Here is a 20,395-nt window from a genome sequence, read left to right on the forward strand (position 1 = left end):
ACGCTTCTGGAAATCAGTTGCTGGAAACCACAGAAGGGAAGAGTTACTCAAGGGCTCAGATCCTGCTTGCTGGTTTCCCACAGGCAACTGCTCAGCCACTGTGAGGACAGGATACTGGAGAGCAGAGGCAGGGCTAGCTGCCCGCAGGGGTGCCACCCGCGGCAAGCGGCGATCATCCCAGGGGGGTGCCACCCACGGCGAGTGTCCCAGGGGGCTGCCATGAGCAACAAGCAGCCCAGGGGTTGCCGCAAGCGGCAAGCGGCCCAGGGGGGCGCTGCCTGCAGTGTGCGGCCTAGGGGGGCAGTGCAGCAATGTCACACACACACACCAGGGATGACACCTGGAGCAGACCGCACCCACCGCGCCCCCTTCCTCTGCCAGTGGCTATTGGCCTGATCCAGAAGGCTTGTCTTATGTTTGTAATCTGATGTTTTGCTAAGTCCCCCCTGGGTTTTATTTGTGGCAGGGGGTGGGGGTTGTATCCTGTTGTTGTTGTTTAGTCGTGTAGTCGTTTCCGACTCTTCGTGACCCCATGGACCATAGCACGCCAGGCACTCCTGTCTTGCACTGCCTCCTGCAGTTTGGTCAAACTCATGTTCGTAGCTTCGAGAACACTGTCCAACCATCTCGTCCTCTGTCGTCCCCTTCTCCTTCTTGTGCCCTCCATCTTTCCCAGCATCAGGGTCTTTTCCAGGGAGTCTTCTCTTCTCATGAGGTGGCCAAAGTATTGGAGCCTCAGTTTCACGATCAATGCCTTGTCGTGGCGAAGGGGTTTGAATAACTCTATGAGCTATGCCATGCAGGGCCACCCAAGATGGACAGGTCATAGTGGAGAGTTTTGACTAAACGTGATCCACCTCGAGAAGGAACTGGCAAGCCACTCCAGTATCCCTGCCAAGAAAACTCCATGGACAAAGACAACAGGTTGTATCCTACTGCTGGTTTTGACCTGTGAAGTCTTAAATGACTCAGGACCAAAAAAAGGTAAGAGTATTGGGGGGAAATCCACAATGAATTGGGGGGGGGGTGTTTTAAAGTACTTTTTTTAAAAAAAAAACCAGAGTCTTTTTTGTTGGGGATAATGCAGACTGAAATTCCCAGGTGTCACAAAAAGTTATTTATGTATGCTACTACTGCGGCCCGTGTTTTCTTAGCCCAAAAATGCAAAACGAGCGAGGACCCAACTAAAGAAGAATGACAACTTAAGTTGACAGAATATGTGCAGTTTGCAGACTTAACATATGGCATAAGAGAGCGGGAAGAACATGCATTTAGAGAAGATTGGAAAATGTTTATTGAATATATGAGGGGAAATTGTGTACACCTGAAAACATTGGCAGCCAGTGTAAATAAGTTTAGATGGATGTAATAATTGACTACTGAATGGTTTCGTTTTTGTAAAATATGCAGAGATTTATGATATGTAAAATGAACCATGGAAAGAGAAGAATGGAAGTCACTGATATTATAAGGATGTTAAAATGAGTATTTTAAATTGCTAAACAGAAAAATTAATTTGAAAATTATTTTTAAAAAGAAAAAATGACTCAGGACCACAATACCACAAGGACTCCCTCTCCCCCTATGAACCTACCTGGACTCTGTGTTCACCATCAGATCCCCTTCTTTATGTGCCTCCTCAATGAGAGGTCTGGAGGGTGGCAACACAAGAACGGGGCCTTTTCTGTAGTGGCTCCCTGTTCATGGCATGCTCTCGCCAGGGAGGCTCACCTGGCGCCTTCATTATACATTGTTAGGCGCCAGGCAAAAACATTCATCTTCAACCAAGCCTTGGGCTGATTAATATTGTAGTAGACTTAGGATAAACATAGAAATTAATAAATTCTGGGATAGTGATTATTTGGGGTGGGAAGGGGAAAATATAAGAATATTCTGCAGCCTTTTAAATGTGTTTGTGGGAAGGGGGGGTTATTGTTTTGTTGTTTCTGTTTTAACTATTGACTTGTGTTTTTTACCTTGTGTTTTATCCTGCAAACTGACCTGAGATCTTGTGAGGAAGGGTGGTATAGAAGTCTAATGAATAATAATTTAAAATAAAGACTCGGCTACCTACCTGTAACTAGAATAATAATTTATTGTTGTTGTTTAGTTGGACCAGAGCACACCAGGCACTCCTGTCTTCCACTGCCTCCCACAGTTTGGTCAAACTCATGTTGGTAGCATTGATAACACTGTCCAACCATCTTGTCCTCTGTCGTCCCCTTCTCCTAGTGCCCTCCATCTTTCCCAACATCAGGGTCTTTTCCAGGGAGTCTTCTCTTCTCATGAGGTGGCCAAAGTATTGGAGCCTCAGCTTCAGGATCTGTCCTTCCAGTGAGCACTCAGGGCTGATTTCCTTCAGAATGGATAGGTTTGATCTTCTTGCAGTCTATGGGACTCTCAGGAGTCTCCTCCAGCAACATAATTCAAAAGCATCAATTCTTCCTTGACCCCAGCCTTCTTTGTGATCCAGCTCTCACTTCCATACATCACTAATTAAACAAATTATAATAATAGCCTAGCCTTTGGGATTGAAGCATGCTTAGGAAAGAAAAAGAGTATTCTTCAATAGTGCAAATGGAACCCCCCCCCCACCAAAAAAAAAGACAAACAGATTTTGGAACATACGATTTGTATTTGAAAAGGGGTCTAATGTCTCACCTGCTAATGAATGCACAAAGCCAGCGGGGGGTCCCTGTGAAGGTGGATGAGCCATTACTGCAGATGACCTTCCTTGATAAGCATCTTTGGGAATTAATCTGCTTGCAATTGTCTTCTCTGGGGCACCGCCTGCCCCCCCCCCCTTCCCACATCTCAGCCCTTGCTCTATATTTCCCTATGGCTCCAGGAAGAAGGACCTAAGGCAGTAAAAGAGATTAAGATAAGAATAGGTCATGGTGACAGCAAGACTGGCAAGAGCCAGCCTGGGGCGATGAAGATGCAGACTTGCCAACAGAAGGATCAGCCATCCTTTGGGATTTGGGGCTCGGGAATCAAAAGCTGACCTCAGAGGCAAGAAGGATGGAGAACAGGATTGTGATTTATGAGTCACAAAGCAGAAGCTGCCACTGCCTTCTTCACAACATGTCTTTTGTGTATTATTTGTGATCTCTCTGATATTTGCGATCTCTCTGATATCGTTTTTTTAAGCCTTTCTGTTTCCAAATACTTCACTCGTCTCTTCTCTGAAAATAACTTTGCACACCATTTTCAGCACATTATAGCTCAACTATTTCAAACAAAATAAAAAATTCCTTCAGTAGCACCTTAAAGACCAACTAAGTTTTTATTTTGGTATGAGCTTTCGTGTGCATGCACACTTCTTCAGATACTTCCTCGTGCATGCACACGAAAGCTCAAACCAAAATAAAAACTTAGTTGGTCTTTAAGGTGCTACTGAAGGAATTTTTTTTATTTTGCTTCGACTCAGACCAACACGGCTACCTACCTGCAACTATTTCAAACAGTTACAGTTAGGTAGCCGTGTTGGTCTGCCGTCGAAACAAAATAAAAATAAAATAGAAAAATGCCTTCCAGTAGCACCTTAGAGACCAACTAAGTTTGTCATTGGTATGAGCTTTCGTATCTGAAGAAATATGCATGCACACAAAAGCTCATACCAATGACAAACTTAGTTGGTCTCTAAGGTGCTACTGGAAGGCATTTTTCTATTTTATTTTTATTTTATTTCAAACAGATTCTTAGAGCACGTGCCCTTAAAAACACTTCAGATCATCCTATAGTTTTTTGTCTCCCTTTCGCCTTCGTTCCCTCCCTTGGATGGCCAGAATGGATGGCTTTTTCACTCCTTTCGGGAAAAGTCTTGCAAACTGGGGAATCACATCCACAGCTCAAGTCAATTTTATGCTTGCTGACTTGAGATTATGCTATTGTTAACCATTTCGGTAGCCCAAACTATTTCCATTGGCAACGCAAGCACCGAAGACATTGGAAGAGAGAGACTGCATGCAAGTGTTGCTTTTTGTTGCTTTGAATTTACTGACATGCTCTGTATTTTGTATATTTGCATTTTCAAAGTTGTGTCTTTTAATGTTTTGGATGTTTGCAGTAAGCTGCTTTGGACACAACTCGTTCTGGAAAAGCAGCATATAAGAAAAAATCAATCAAGTGTTTATACGCTAATGTTAGAAGCCTCTGAACCACCTTTACTGGAGTGCTTGGTGGTATTATTATTATTATTATTATTATTATTATTATTATTATTATTATTATTATCACATTTATTCAACTTATACACCGCCCTATACGCGGAGGTCTCAGGGTGGTTCACATCAAGACCACAACATATAAAATCAAACCAAAAGCAATAACTCAATAAACCCCTACCTACCCCTCAAAAAGCCACATTCTAAAAGGGTGTTGGGTGTCAATAAGATCAGCCAAAGGCCTGGTTAAAAAGGAACATTTTTGCCTGGCGCCTAAAGGTGTATAATGAAGGCATCAGGCGAACTTCCATGGGAAGAGCATTCCACAGGCGGGGAACCACTGCAGAGAAGGCCCCGTTCTTGTGCTGCCACCCTCCAGACCTCTCCAGATAGATAGAAGATAGCATTGATCTAGTACTGTACCTATATCAGAAACCACAACACCCAGAACTGGACACAGTATTCAAGGTGTGGCCTGACCAAGGCAGAATAGAGTGGTACTATTATTTCCCTTGATCTGGACACTAGACTAAGGTAAGGTTACCAGACGTCCCCGTTTCCTGGGGACAGTCCCCGGATTTACAAATCAGTCCCCTGACAAAATCCATTAAGGTTGAAAAGTGACCACAGATTCATTGAAAAAAAATCTGGTAACCTTACACTAGACTTCAGCTGATGCAGCCTAGAATAGCATTAGCCTTTTTTTGCTGCTGCGTCACTGTGCCACCCTCCTCCATCCATCATGACAGACAAGTGCTGCTTCCGTCAGCAGCAATTTTGGGTGAGATTTTGCCGATTCTGTGTGAGCAGAGGAAGACAGTCAAGATAATGGGGATGCAAACTAAGGCCCGGGGGCCGGATCTGGCCCAAAAACCTTCTCAATCTGGTCCACGGACGGTCCGGGAATCAGCGTCTTTTTACATGAGTAGAATGTGTCCTTTTATTTAAAGTGCATCTCTGGGTTATTTGTGGGGCATAGGAATTTGTTCATTTTTATTTATTTTTTCAGAATATAGTCCGGCCCCCCACAAGGTCTGAGGGACTTTGGACCTGCCCCCTGCTGAAAAAGTTTGCTGACCCCTGGTCAAGATGATCAAGGGTCTGGAAACCAAGCCCTATGAGGAACAATTGAGGGAGCTGGGTATGTTTAGCCTGGGAAAGAGGAGACCGAGAGGAGAGAGGATAGCCAACTTCCAATATCTCAAGGGCTGTCCGTCCCATGGTGGAGGGAGCTTGCTTGCTTTCTCCTCATCTGGAAGGTAGGACTCGAACCAATGGCTTCAAGTTGCAAGAAAGGGGACTAAACATACGGAAAAGCTTTCTGACAGGAAAAGCTGTTTGCAAGTCTCCCTCGGGAGGTAGTGGACTCTCCTTCCTTAGAGGTTTTTAAGCAGAGGTTTTTGGATGGCCATCTGTCCTGGATGCTTTAGCTGAGTTTACTGCATGGCAGGGGGTTGGGCTAGATGACCCCTGAGGGTCCCTTCAGACTCTAAGATGCTATGATTCTAGTAACATTTTTTTAACAAGGGGGGAAACAGACAGGCTCATATAGATATGTATAAACCATTCCAGTTTTTACACCCTGCTGTTCAAGTACATGATGTGCAAAAGGCTAACCATGAGTGGTGCTTTATTGAGCACATTATTATTTTGCAAGTGCATAATGTGATGCTTGTTGTTGTTTAGTCGTTTAGTCGTGTCCGACTCTTCGTGACCCCATGGACCATAGCACGCCAGGCACTCCTGTCTTGCACTGCCTCCCGCAGTTTGGTCAAACTCATGTTCGTAGCTTCGAGAACACTGTCCAACCATCTCGTCCTCTGTCGTCCCCTTCTCCTAGTGCCCTCAATCTTTCCCAACATCAGGGTCTTTTCCAAGGATACTTCTCTTCTCATGAGGTGGCCAAAGTATTGGAGCCTCAGCTTCAGGATCTGTCCTTCCAGTGAGCACTCAGGGCTGATTTCCTTCAGAATGGATAGGTTTGATCTTCTTGCAGTCCATGGGACTCTCAAGAGTCTCCTCCAGCACCATAATTCAAAAGCATCAATTCTTCGGTGATCAGCCTTCTTTATGGTCCAGCTCTCACTTCCATACATCACTACTGGGAAAACCATAGCTTTAACTATACGGACCTTTGTCGGCAAAGTGATGTCTCTGCTTTTTAAGATGCTGTCTAGGTTTGTCATTGCTTTTCTCCCAAGAAGCAGGCGTCTTTTAATTTCGTGACGCTAACAATGTGATGCTAACAAACATATTTTTACAAAGCAGATTTTTAAAAGAGTGTTTTGCATTTATAAAGCAAGGGTGCCCTCTACTGCTGCAGTCGTGTTTTACTAAAACTCCTTTTTTTCCTCACAGTCCTGTACCCACTTACAAGGGAGTAAGCTCTGTTGAACTCAGCGAGACTTACTTCTGAGTAGGCACGTACTGTATAGGGCTGGGTTGTCCATTGAAGAAAGGGGGGGGGGAACTAATTCATAAAAACGTGGAACAAAATGCCTTATTTACATAGATCCTCTGCGCTAGCAAGGGTAAAACTGTCGGGTAAAATAATGTGTATTTCAAAACAGTAACTGATTCTGCAACTGAATTATGAGAGATTATAGATAAAGATGAAATAATAATGAAATGTATCTTTTTAATTTTAATGGAATTTTAATGTGATGCTGTGATTACCTTTTAAACAAAAAAAAATTCACTGATACTTAATGTGAAAAACTGGAATTGTTTCATTGTGGATTTTAATTATGTGCTGTTGTCTTTTCATTATTGTTTTAGTACTTGTAAACCGCTTTGAGTTAAGAGCAGGCGGGGGCGGGTTCTTCAAGGCCACTGTCCAATAAGAAACGTCCTTCCAAGAAGCCCTAGCAAGGCGGGAGCTTTATTATTCCCTGCCGGCTGATAGGGCGCCGGCAAAGGGGCGGTAGGAAAAAGGGCCAATCCCCATTCTCGGCTCCGGCGTGAGCTCTCTTTTTCGAAACCGTTGGCGGCCGACGGCGGTTTGTTGTTGTTTTTCAGCAGAGAGGATGGCGCGAGTCCGCGCAGCTGAGGTGAGGAGAGGCTGTATCCTAGCAACGCGGGAGAGTGGGAGGGGAACTGCCAATCCTGCGCCGTTTTCTGTATTTTGGGCGGGGAAAAGGGGCTTTGCCCCCACCTCGTTCTCCTGTGACGGACTGAGCGCGGGGCGAATGGGACCCCTTTCTTCTCAGCCTCTCCCCGCCTCCCCTTACCAATCTCGTTTTTCCACGTCGGCCGCTTTAAGGGTACCTCTGAGCACGTGCAGTGTGAATTTCCCTCAGATTGGAGATTAAGGGGGGGAGGGAAGGGAAAGGCGACAGAAGGCAAAAAAAAAAATGTTCGGTGTTAATTCGCCCCTCACAGGCTTGTAGGACCAATTTATTTATTTATATTATTTATTACATTTGTCGGTCGCTTTATATTGCCCAAGGCGAGCCAAAGTGATTTGCAAGTAAACAGATAAACAAAAACCCACGTAAGGAACCTAAAAAACAACTACCCGATTTATAAGATTGTAACTCCCAAGACCCACAAATTATTGGCACTTCTAGGAAAGCAGAAAGCAAGGGGGTGCCCAAGGCACGGCCTCTAGGAGAATGGTGGCAAAAAAGAAAGAAAAAACCTTTGGTAAAGGGATTTATTTCTGCTTTAACCATTTCTGCGGGAACACCTGGCTTGAGAGCAGTACATGTGAAAAGGATCTAGGAGTCTTGGTAGACCACAGACTTGACATGAGTCAGCAGTGTGATGCAGCAGCTAAAAAAGCCAATGCAATTCTGGGCTGCATCAATAGGAGTATAGCATCTAGATCAAGGGAAGTAATAGTACCACTGTATTCTGCTCTGGTCACCTGGAGTACTGTGTCCAGTTCTGGGCACCACAGTTCAAGAAGGATACTGACAAGCTGGAACGTGTCCAGAAGAGGGCAACCAAAATGGTCAAAGGCCTGGAAACAATGCCTTATGAGGAACGGCTTAGGGAGCTGGGTATGTTTAGCCTGGAGAAGAGAAGGTTAAGGGGTGATATGGTAGCCATGTTCAAATATATAAAAGGATGTCATATAGAGGAGGGAGAAAGGTTGTTTTCTGCTGCTCCAGAGAAGCGGACACGGAGCAATGGATTCAAACTACAAGAAAGAAGATTCCACCTAAACATTAGGAAGAACTTCCTGACAGTAAGAGCTGTTTGGCAGTGGAATTTGCTACCAAGGAGTGTGGTGGAGTCTCCTTCTTTGGAGGTCTTTAAGCAGAGGCTTGACAGCCATCTGTCAGGAATGCTTTGATGGTGTTTCCTGCTTGGCAGGGGGTTGGCCTGGATGGCCCTTGTGGTCTCTTCCAACTCTATGATTCTATGATTCTTACTGCTATTATTAATTGTTATTATTGTAGCATTTTCTATGGTGCTCTTGGGTAGAATTCTCCAGGGAGGTCTACATGTAAAAGAGCAAATCCACAAAAAACAAAGCATTTAATATTAAAGTCATGGTTGGGGTAGTTATATGAAATGCATGATATGCAGGTGCTCAGTTTTATGTTTCATTAACACAATCCACGCCATGCCTTCAACACAGATTTATGTTCCCTGTGTGGCTCGTGCACGGGGAGTAATCAGGGAAGATACTCAATCTCCCCCTTCCTTAGAATAATAATAATAATAATAATAATAATAATAATAATAATAATAATATAAAGCATCCAAAGATGGAAACTGGGAGACCCAAGAGCTTTATTACTTTCAAGGTGAGGGGAAGTGATGTAGCAAAGGCAGGCAGGATAGCTTATTTATTCCATGGTCTTAACCCCATCATCTATTAATTAGCCTTAAGCATGTTGGTTATATGCATAGCTGCCAAGTTTTCCCTTTTCTTGCGAAGAAGCCTATTCAGCATAAGGGAAAATCCCTGTAAAAAAGGGATAACGTGGCAGCTATGGTTATATGAGGCTGGCTATAGCCCATGGCTCTTGCCTTCCCAGCCCTTCGTGGCCTCGTCTCTCCACTCTTATATCCCATTGCAACCCCACCAATTACACTTAAAAGGGACCCCTTAAAAGGGACCCCTGACCATTAGGTCCAGTTGCAGATGACTCGGGTTGCGGCGCTCATCTCACTTTACTGGACGAGGGAGCCGGCGTACAGCTTCCGGGTCATTTGGCCAGCATGACTAAGCAGCTTCTGGTGAACCAGAGCAGCACACGGAAACTTATGCAATGCCCCCCCCCCCAAAAAAAGATGAGGACGCATGGAACATTTGCACGTGGCCATTTAAATGTACAGTTGCAACATCTGAAAGTCGACAGTATAATTAAATGGAGAAACTGTAACCTTTTATCCTAGTGGGGGTAAACTGGGTGAGTGACCCAAGGAACCTGTTCGTTCTGCTGTCCAGCTGTCTGCAACTTCAAGACACATGGTGATCTTCCTTCTTAGAGTTGTTTATCTTTACCAGGCATGGCCAAACTTGGCCCTCCAGCTGTTTTGGGACTACTGACCACTTGTCCTGTTAGCTAGGGATGATGAGTGTTGTAGTCTCAAAACAGCTGGAGGGCCAACTTTGACCATGCCTGCTTTAAACCAAACAGCGCTTCATATATTATTATTATTTAAATTTCTTAATTGCTTTAGCCCAGGGCAACCCAAAGTGACTTACAACCAAGCAGGCAATAAACCCCACATTAAAACAGATATAGTGGACAGTCCTCTGTAAAGTAGACCCCATAGCCACCCTAAATCTTTGCTCCATCCCCCTCTGACAGCTGAAGATCTCCTGCTCCCTGGAAAGACTCTGCCCATTTGCCCTTGCTGCTCAATAGGCCTGGAACTTCCTCACCCACCACCCTGTGATGACACTGTGCCCTTATTTTCAACTTAAATGCTGGAGGACATGTCACTAATCTAAATGTCACAATAAAGGGAGATATGTAATAATAATAAAAACTAATTCTGGTCAAGGCATTCCTGGCCAGCCAGAATGAACAATAGTCATGAAGCAGCTATACAGGTATCAACAATTTATTAGACGTGTGGGAAGGAGAAGTTGATTTGTACCCCGAGGTGTCGTGTGTGCAGTAGGTGGGGCTGATGGTGTAAAATGTTGCAATGCAGGCAAACGAGTTCGACTCATCGGATGAAGAACCCTCGGAGGAAGAACAGGTACCCTTTCAAGTATCCTGGTAGGTCCAGATTTCCTCAGGGGATCCCTTCCAGTTTCATAGCTTTCTTAATTTTCTTCATATGGCGTGTTAGGGGAGGGGTAGTTGTGCTCCCTGCAACCCACACTCAGCTCTCGCCTGCGGCTCCTGGAAACTGTCAGTATGCGACAGTGGCCACACACCAAGAACAGCTTCGACCAGGTGACGGTAGCCGATGGGTCTCAAACCCACAATGTGTTAGGGACTTCCCCTGCATGCGAAGACAGGCTCTGGCAGATTGAGTGGACGAGACCAAGAGTGGGTTTCTGCACATGCTGCAGAGGGAAGTGATGGGCAGGTGGGGTTCATTAATCTGTGAAACTAGCCCATATAAGGTAAGGAAAACCCTGGTCCTAAACCTCTGCTGCCTTCCGGAATATCTTCAGGAGAAGAAAAGGCTAAGGAGTAAACCCTACACAAATCCGGAGTGGAGCCCCTAAGGATGGTGCCTTGTATGCCTCCTTCCAGCAACTCCTGCAGCCAAGCTGGTGCCAACCATTTTGCTCTGTTTTCCTTTGGACCACATCAGTGAATCTAAGGGGGGGGAGCAGGGGCATCGTAGCCATAGAGGCTACTGGCGCAAGGCGCCACGACACCACGTTCTGAAGGGTGCTTTGGAGGGCGCCACCGCCATGCTGTGCCCAGAGCCTCCTCCCTGCGGGAGGAGCCGCCCTCGCCTGCCTCTTCTCGGGCTGCGGCCACTGTTGCGGGGAAGCCGGCCGCAAGCCTCCCGTCGGCATGGCAGCCAGGGCTCCCTGGGCAGCAGCACTGCACAGCCGCTTCAGCCGAGCAGGCAGAGGCGGAGCACAGGTGGCAGCGTCCCTGCCTGCCTTTCTGCCGCTGCCACCGCCGCCATTGCTGCCTCCGGCTCAGCGATCTTTGTAAAGCGGAGACGCCTCATCTGCCCGGGGGGCGGAGGAGCGGCACGGTGGCCCCATTTGCGCTCTGGGCCAGGTAACCTTTCCAAGGAGCGTGTGGGGGCTCCCCAAAGCGGGTGCACAAGCCTGTCCTTGGGGCTGGAGGGAAGAGACAGGGGCCGGATTCCCAGGCTGGGGACCTCCTGTTGTGCTCCATCAAGGTGGCGGAAGGGGGGGCGCCCGAGGGATCCCTGCACCACGGCGCCAGATAGCCTTAAGATGGCCCTGGGGGCGGGGTCTTGTCATCTGGGCAGCTCAGGACCTCCATACACACTGCCCAGGCCTGCACCTCGGAGAGGACACTTCAGTGTTGCTAATGAATTCACCCTGAGACACACTCCATTGTCTCTTGAGACAGACAGATGCCAACAAGTTTGTACAATGCTACCTCGACTTACAAATGCCTTGACTTCCAAAGTCCGCTAACTCGGAAGTATTTTCGCTGTGCGCGCGGTCTGCGCATGCGCAAAATGGACGCTTCAACTTCCGAAGGATTCAACTTCCGAAGAGCGCCGCGGAACGGATCGCCTTCGTAAGTCGAGGTACCACTGTACTACTTGAAACTTCTGAGCTGTCTTCAAGGGCAGTTCCACAATAACACATTGCAGTAATACAATCAGAACATTGTATGAGCGTAGATGGACTGTGACTTGCCTATTTTTGTCCAAAAGTAGCCACAGGTGGTGAACTGGCCATAGCTGATAAAATGCATTCTGTGCTACAGAGGTCACTTGTGCTTTAGTGATACTGCTGGATCTAGGAGAAACCCCCCACACCCTGAACCTGCCTTCTCAAGGGGCATGGATAACCTACCTTGTGATGAGTATAATATGGCCAGTTTTCAGCACATTCTGCCAAACAAGTTTCTAAGTCACAGCAGCTTTACCATTTTGCACTGAATGCAGGTACCCTGTGTTTATAACCATCCAAAGCATACCTTGCATTTCTCCTTTGGGCTGCAGAGATTATTTGTAACAGAAAAGAGAGTCAAGAAAACTGCTGTAGTATGCCATGAATTGGTTTAGTGGAAATTGGTTGGATCCAAGGTAACCCTTGGATGGAAAGTAACGGGAGTTTTCCTTCTTTTAAGTAATTCAATAGCATAAGCCAGTGGTTCCCAACAGGTGGTCCGGGGACCCCCAGGGGTCCGCGAGCTATGCCAGAGGGGTCCGCAAGATGCTATTAGAATAAAAAATATATTAAATATATTTTGTATGATAACAGATTTTTTTGTTTTGGCTGCTTCCTGCATGAGCAGAGTCTAGCACAAAACTAGAATTAGATAGAGGCAGTAGTACTGCTGTATGCCGTTAGGTGGCGCTTTACAGACACTACTGTTTTGCAAAGAGGCAGCGCGCGCATTCTACTAACGCTCACCTCCTCAAGATGCTTTGCGCGCGTCGGCTTAATTTGTGCGCTACTGCGCAGGTACCCTGTCTCCATTCCCCTCCCTCCTCCCTGGCGCGCGCTGCCTCTTTGCAAAACAGTAGTGTTTGTAAACAAAGCGTTGTTTTTCGCGGAAGCTACAGTTCGCGTAGTTAAAAATGGACCGTTGGTTAAAAAGTGGTTCGTTAAAATGACAAAGGCCTACAGATGAAGAGGAACATAATGCATTTGATGTTCAAGCAAGTAAGTCAGTGACTCTCGAACCGATCTTGTCAGTGTCCATTGAACCTAAATCGTAACTGTAAAAAACGTATAAATATAAAATATAAAAAGACTCTTAATTTGGCTCTCACTTTTTAATTTTAGGATTAGGAATTAATGGGGGTCCTTGTCACAATAGCGGCTCGATGAGGGGTCCTCGAGAAAATTTTGTTGGGAACCCCTGGCATAAGCAGTACCCCAGATGTTACCCACAATTCACCTGGGTGGCTACACAAGGTTCTCCCACTTCCAAAATTATTTCACACTAATTGATCAGCCGCAACCTTGTAATTTCCAGATTGTGTTAAACACATCTTCTTATATACCCCTATGTTTTGCAACTTGAATGTCCCTCCACAGGTCAGCATCATAAATCCTTTCACTGTCTGTAACCATCTGAAGAATCTCTGAGGGCCTTTCCAGACTAGTCTTTTTTTTTAGTGTGGGTGTGTTCTGCAACGTGTTCTTTGCACAATAATAGTGCATGGGGTGGGTGTGTTATTCTGTTTTAGCTTGTTCTGTGGTGCTTCCTCAATTTTTTGTTGGCATTCATCTGTCTCGGGAGACAATGGAGGAGTGCGCCTTTGAGGGTGAAGTCAAACGGTTGGAGAGTTACAGCACCTGCTGTGCTTGTAGAGACTGATGCGGGAGAGACATGTCTTGTTGCAGCTGGGGCAGATGAAGGCATCCGGTTGCACTGCTGCAGATGCCCCATGGCGTTTCTTCTCGCAGGCATTCCTCCCAGCAGTCATTCCTCCCCTTGTCAAGCTGGCTTCCCCAATCCTTCCACATTATTGCACAACAATACTGGGACAAAGATCAACCAATATAAAAGGTTACAGGATTTCAGCAGGATGTTGTGTGATATGCACTGGCTGGAAATGAAGCAGTGTGACTGCTCCCCAGAACTGTTGCAGACTCAAACAGTGTTGAAAATGGGGTCACATGTAACCACCCCGATTGCATCATGAGCACAAACTATGCATGTGCAATGAAAAGGACATGTAGAGGAGTTGTGAGCTAGATTTTAAACTCTTCTCCTGCTGTTCCGTGTACCAGACCTGTAGTTGTAAAGAGAACTTGCTGATTGCAAATGTAAATCTCACTGTAAAGGTTTTTAACTTTCTTTCTTTCTGTAGGTTAGCCCTATCATCAACCTATTCCCAATTTCTGGGAATTTGCTCACTACCAGGTATGCAATAAAAACTTACTTAAAAGCTCATTCATTTGATAGGGGGGGGGAATCTTAACTTACCCCACCCCACATTAATCTGCCTATGTCACTACATTTGAGGTAAAATGAAATATAACTGAATAAGGTGGCCTGTTGGTGGTAAATAGACATAGATGTCTTGTATTTAACAAATACTTGTTATATTTCTAGCAGTACTTGATATGTTCTTTCATGCATCATTTTAGGTTGCCGATTCAAAAGTATTAGAAGAAGCCTTCAGAAAGATATAGGTAATTATATAACAGTGCCGTAGGGATCTTTCAGCCTTCCTTCAATGCCTGTTCGCTCCAAGTTTCCCATTTCTTATGCCTTGCAACTGGCAGAGGATTCTGGGATAAGCATTTTTGGTTTTCTTATTTTTCCTTATTCCCTTCTTTGTGTAACATCTTTCCTGATAAAGGGTTCCAGAAGAGACATTTCCTCTTCCCTCTCCCTTGAGAGAAAAGCTCTTAAGATGGCATTTGCCACCTGCAGTTATTGCTTTAATGATGATTTGAGATTTTTATTTTAAATGAATTTTTACATTTTAATTTTAAAAAATTACAATTTAAAAAATGATTTGAGCATTTTAAGAATTTAGTGTCTAATTGGGGACAGCTTTTTATTGATCATCTTTTTTAAAAAATTAGTTAACCAATAAATTATTAAATGTTGCTGCTCTCCTTGGAACATTTATTTTCCTTGTATCCTGAGCCAAGCACTAATTCCGCCCTGCCAGAGTATCAAATTCCAGGGCAGTGCTGCAATTTCAGTTGCTAAAATTAGGCAAGCTTTATGCCTAGCACCCGTGGTTTGCCTAATAATCAGGTCATGGAACACACAAATTCCTTGTTGTAAAGTCAATTTGAATTGTTTTATGAGTTAGGATTCACAAGGCTTGTATGGTTTCACGTAGCATTTTAACAAGGCAAACAGCTTTGTTCCTTTGCAGATGAACTGAAGAGCTACGGGGTGCAGGAAGTCTTTGTCCTCTGTACCAGAGGAGAGCTTTCAAAATACCGTGTCCCACACCTCCTAGAGGCATATCAGAGCCAAGGGATTGCTGTGCACCACCACCCTATACCTGATGGAGACACTCCAGACATAGCCAAATGTTGCCTGATTCTAAAGGACCTGAGGAGTTGCCTCGAAGGCGACCGGAAAACCTTAATACAGTGAGTTCCAGTGCACCAGGTCTTTTGTCCTCTCTCCACAAGTAAAGATGGTCACAACCTGCAAACATCCACCTACGTTTTCTGCTGACACCACAGTTCAGAAATTTGCCTCCCAGCTTCTGCCACCCCCTTGAATGTTTCCGCCATTCCCGTGTAGGTGGGATAAAATAAAAAGCAGGTGTGCCGCATCCTAGAGAATCTTCCTAAATCAAGAAAATCCTACAATCGAATGCTTTAGGGAAAAGTGGGAGAAGAGCGGTGAGCTTGCGATGTCAGGATGAGAAGGAAGATGTGTGCCATTCCCAAGATTTCACTGTAGACTCTTAGTAATTATTTTTTTATCCTGCCTTTGCTCTAAGAAGCTTAAAGGCAGCCCTCAAAAGATTTCCAGCACTCTCCCATGCGGCACCCAGATTCGCTTAGCTTAAAAAAAATGGTGCCACAGAGACGCTTCTGTCCTATGCAACAATAAGGGTTCATTATAAGAAAACTGGAGAGCCCTTATAAAGAGTCATTGTAGGTTAGGACTGGGTTTTTGAAGGGGAGCTCAAGAAACACAGAGCTACATGGAGCCCTGAACATGCCTATGTCAGGGCATCTTTCCCCAACCTGACACTGATGAAAGTCAAATGAACGGTAGCAGGTTTGGGGTGGCTATGTTAAGGAGTGCCTCTCAATATCAGATTGGAAACCCCTTTCTGGAACAAGACAGAGCTGGTTCATTTTGACTCTTGATACTATCACAATGTACTTGTTCTGTTTTTGAAGAAAGAAAAAAAAAGCCCAATCCTTTCCCCCCCCTTTCAGCTGTTATGGAGGGCTTGGAAGATCCTGTCTCAGTAAGTAACTACTTTTTTTAAAAAAAAGCATTACTTGGTTTAATATTGGCATTTTCCTGCATAAATCCATCTGATCGTGAACCTATGTCCTCTAGTATGTTACACAATTTTCTCCACCAGTAGCCTCAGACTCATCTTTGCAGATGTAAAAGGCGGAAGCTCTTTTACAGCTGAGTTGGAGGAATTCTCCATGCCTTCTACTCCCTGAGTAACAACTCTGGAAGAGGAGCATCACTGGCAGAGTGCAATTTTTTCCCTGCAAGTTGTGAGAACTATTAATCTTTTATTTTTATTAATATTACTGATGTGCCCATGAAGAGCCAAGATGGGCAATAAAAAGAGGAAAGTGGAACTTCCTTGCAAGACCTGTGTCATGGTGAACAGTATGAGATTGGAGCTGGGAGTCCTTGCTTTAAAGCTCAAAGATTGTTGTGGCACCTGAAATACAGGTGTATTATGGCAGAAGGTTTCATGAACAGTTATTCTCAGCTGGCAGGTTATATACCCATTGGGGACAAAGGTCATGAAATGCAGAAGGTATAATATGATATTTCTGTGCTGCCCTGTATCTCAGCTGTGACTTCCTTGGGGTTCCTTAAGCAAGCCACTCTCTTAGCTTTAGCCTCAACAAGTGTAATGATTGCTTCACAAGATTCTTGTACCCTGGATAGGTGAGAGAATGTGCTCTGAGCATGTACAGCAGGAATGGAGAACTTACAGCTCTCCAGATGTTGGGCCTACAACTCCCTTCATTCCTAACAATTGGCCACATCTGGAGAGCCAGATGTTGCTCATCCTTCACATGCAACACAATCCCTGGCATATATAATCGGGAGTAATCTCCCCCGAGTTCAGTTGGACTTACTGCCAGGTAAATGCATATAGGATTTGCAATCTTAAATATATTAATGTGAAGTTACAGGGAACCAGGCAGAGGGCGCCTGCCCTGTGAAATGCCCTCCCATCAGATGAAAAGGAGATAAACAACTTTAGTACATGACTATTAGAAGACATCTGAAGGCAGCCCTGTATAAAGAAGTTTAAAATGTTTGATGTCTCACTGTATTTTTATATTTTGGATGCTGCCCAGAGTGGCTGGGGCAACGCAGGCAGATGGGTAGGGTACAAATTATAACATCCTCATCATCATCATTGTTACTATTATTATTATTCACTCAGGCTTTCAAGCAGCTTCTGCCTCCTCACTAAATACTACTAGTTTCCTTAAGCAGGACATCTCTTGGTTTTTTTTCGGTTTTTTTACAGTAGCAGCTTGCCTTCTGCTTCAGATATCTGACACAATAGGCCCACAACAGGCCATAGACAGCCTGCGAGACTTGAGAGGTTCAGGAGCTATACAAACCATAAAGGTATGAGGGAAGGCCATGCTGGGCCTTGCTTGGGAGTGGGAGGACAAGATAAAGGGCAACAGCTGACTAAAGGCAGTCTTTTGTTTGGGACTGAAAATCTCTCCTGGCTTTCTAAGAGTTAAAGCAGGATATCGTGCTACTGGTGACGGTATCCATAATTCACCATTTCTGCTCTTGACCACAAGGCCATACCAGAATCCTGCATTGCCCTTACAGAAAACCCCTCAGACGTGCTTTCTAGGCATGAAACAAGCGAAAGTAATTATTGCGTGGAATTCAACACTGTGCTCTTCCAATCGTTCCATCTGTGCAAACCTTGCAGCTTGCCAGATGGAACAATCCCCCCTTTCCTATCCCCCCCCATGTGCTGTTCTGTGGGATGTTCTCTGGACCCCCTTGAAGCCAATTTCAGGGGGAGGAGATGGCAGGAAATCCCCATTGCACAAGTGGAAGTCCTTGCGCCAGGCTTCTACTGATGGTGCTGGTTTAGTGAATCCTACCCAGCATCTCCCATTGTCCTCTTATTCAGGGAGCTTGCCATTGAATGGACTGCAAAAACCAGGGACATGTGAGCAGGCAGATTAGAAGGATCTTGGGCCTGGTCTCTCTAAGCAAGTTCAGGTGGGAGGGAGGAGAAACTGAAAGATACTCTAGGAACCTGCACTCCCAGCAGACAATACTTTGTAGAACCTGAGAAAGGAAGGGGATCTGATTGACAGCTAAAAAGTGGATTGGTAGGGAGTCAGGAGTACTTCCTTTGGGCCTTCAGAAATCTATTCTCACAACCACCTTTCACAACCGTCCTCATTTTAGCACCTGTGATTAGAGAACAGGGGCTTATCCATCCTGCTTTCCCTTGCAGCAATACAACTACCTACATGATTTTCGAGAGACCCTGGCTGTCCATCTAGCGACAGAAGGTGCAATAGCAAGATCAGTATCACGATAAACAGCGGCAGAGGAATTGAGCTGCTTCTGGATTGCCTTTGCTTTGGGCATGCAGGTGAAAATGCACCTGCCTCCAACGTCTCATTGGAACTTAGTCAAGTTATCCTGGCACTATCTCCCTGGCAAGCTGTCTGATGCAAAATACAACAAATGTAAGCTGTGAGGGTTCTCTGTGAGCAAGAGCAATACTGTGATGTTTTCACAGCATAAATTCATGTTTTAAAGCGCACATTTGTCGATGGATTCCTGAAACGTAACATTCTCAATATGTGGTTGAATTCACAATAAATATGATTAGTATCAAACCTTCTGTTCATATTTTTAACTCTCCATCCCACGTCTTATTTTCTGTGCTTTGGGTGGGACATGTCTGTTTGTTCTCTGTTCTTGCACCTCTCTGGTTTGTGGGAAGCCCTATAGAAGAAAACAGAATCTGGCATTTTTAAACTTTAGGGTGCGTCGAAAGATTTCCTGCTAAGTTATGTCCTAGGACACACCCGCAACAGCTGGCATTCTGGACGATGTCTTTAACATGGGCTGCCTTTCCAAATGTGTCTCTCCCATGAGGTTTGAACAAATATTGCACAAAATACTGCCCCTGCTAGCTTGCACCTTACTTTCCTGTTCACTTCTCTGGAAACCTATGTGCTGTTCCTGTAACTGCCCCCCACTGATTTCCTATCATCCTGAAACAATTTACTGCTATTGAGGCTTTCTAAAAACCAGCTGGTACCTGTTAAACCAGAAGTGCCTCCTGTTCCATTTGAATTTCCCATTCTGAAATCATCAAGGGCAAATTGATCTATTTGATGTAGCCAGCCATATCAAAGGTAAGCTTAGGCAGAAACCCTGGTTGATGTTAGCTTGGGCAGGCTGCTTCTTTAAGAGACTTTGGAAGGCTCTGTAAAAGTGGAAATGTTCCCCCCCCCTTTGTTTCAGCCTTAGAAATACCTACATATGTAGGTCAAACTGTGTCTCCATCTGGTCCACTGCTGTCTACTCTTGACTGGCAGTCAATCGAGAGGGTCTTAAGAGTTCTTTCCCATCGACTGCTATCTGATCTCCCCCCCCCCCAAAAAAATTATCCAACCCAATTAAAAAAACCCCAGGAGATATTAGCGCTGAGGAGCCATTATCGCTATCCTATGTTTATGGGATGCCTATATATTATAAAGAGATTCACACCTCTCTACAGGGATTCTTCAGTTTCTCCTACACTCACACCCTAGTACCTTATATGTAAAAAAGGACCACAAACTAAGCTACTTTGAATGAAAGTAGACATTGTATTTTAAGTGAGGGAGTTTGGTGACAGCATCAGTATCTTATAAAAAATTTGTTTCTGTCCTATAGGAAGTTGTGGAAAACAAATGCTACGCACACATCATGGGCAAAAACCTCGTTTGCTGTCTTAAAAGCACATTTACTTAAAGGAGCGAATGCTGGTGCCATGTGAAATATCAGTCACAACACAGAAAGTAATAGGTAATCTTTTCTATGTGAACATACTGCTATGGGCACTGCATGCCATTAAAGCTATGACAGGCACAATTTCAGATCCTTCAGCAAATACTAAAGCTAGAGATGCAGGATCAAGTGAACATAATCTACCCAAGCATGTGACACTTGTCGCCAATAGATAATGATGGTTTTGAATATGCCAAATGAGATGAATACCTATTTTTAAAACTGCACAGCTGTCAGAATAAGGACTTGCAGCTTCTTGGCATCCTGGTGCACTGAATTCATTTTAAAATCAAATTTCATAGCTGTACAATGCAGTAAGAAAATGTTTTACAGGATCTTGAAAACTTAGAATATGTATGAGGCAAGGACAGGCTGAAATTTCTTCATTTCCATTCCTATTTCATCCACCCCTATGGACTTAGGTCAGCAGTGCTCATGGCTGTCTTC

The 20,395-nt window shown here is 44.8% G+C and overlaps 1 protein-coding gene across 1 annotated transcript; it reads left to right on the top strand.

The window, feature by feature from the left end:
* Positions 1–10,280: 10,280 nt before the first annotated feature.
* CDKN3 (cyclin dependent kinase inhibitor 3) lies at positions 10,281–18,770 on the top strand. Its single transcript, XM_035101117.2, has 7 exons — positions 10,281–10,354; positions 14,076–14,128; positions 14,356–14,400; positions 15,102–15,324; positions 16,132–16,163; positions 17,430–17,533; positions 18,396–18,770. The coding sequence occupies exons 1-7, from the start codon at positions 10,281–10,283 to the stop codon at positions 18,480–18,482; spliced, it is 618 nt and encodes a 205-aa protein (XP_034957008.2). The 3' UTR covers positions 18,483–18,770.
* The last annotated feature ends 1,625 nt before the right edge of the window (positions 18,771–20,395 follow it).

Source organism: Zootoca vivipara, chromosome 1 (genome assembly GCF_963506605.1).
Source record: "Zootoca vivipara chromosome 1, rZooViv1.1, whole genome shotgun sequence".
Classification (NCBI taxonomy): domain Eukaryota; kingdom Metazoa; phylum Chordata; class Lepidosauria; order Squamata; family Lacertidae; genus Zootoca; species Zootoca vivipara.

What these genes read in the sequence shown, in the direction of transcription:
- CDKN3 (XM_035101117.2), top strand. Translation starts at nt 10,281, where the DNA reads ATGCAGGCAAACGAGTTCGACTCATCGGATGAAGAACCCTCGGAGGAA. An exon ending in GTACCCTTTCAAGTATCCTG is followed by an intron (nt 10,355 to 14,075) that starts GTAGGTCCAGAT and finishes TTCTTTCTGTAG; the next exon opens with GTTAGCCCTATCATCAACCT. An exon ending in GCTTGGAAGATCCTGTCTCA is followed by an intron (nt 16,164 to 17,429) that starts GTAAGTAACTAC and finishes GTTTTTTTACAG; the next exon opens with TAGCAGCTTGCCTTCTGCTT.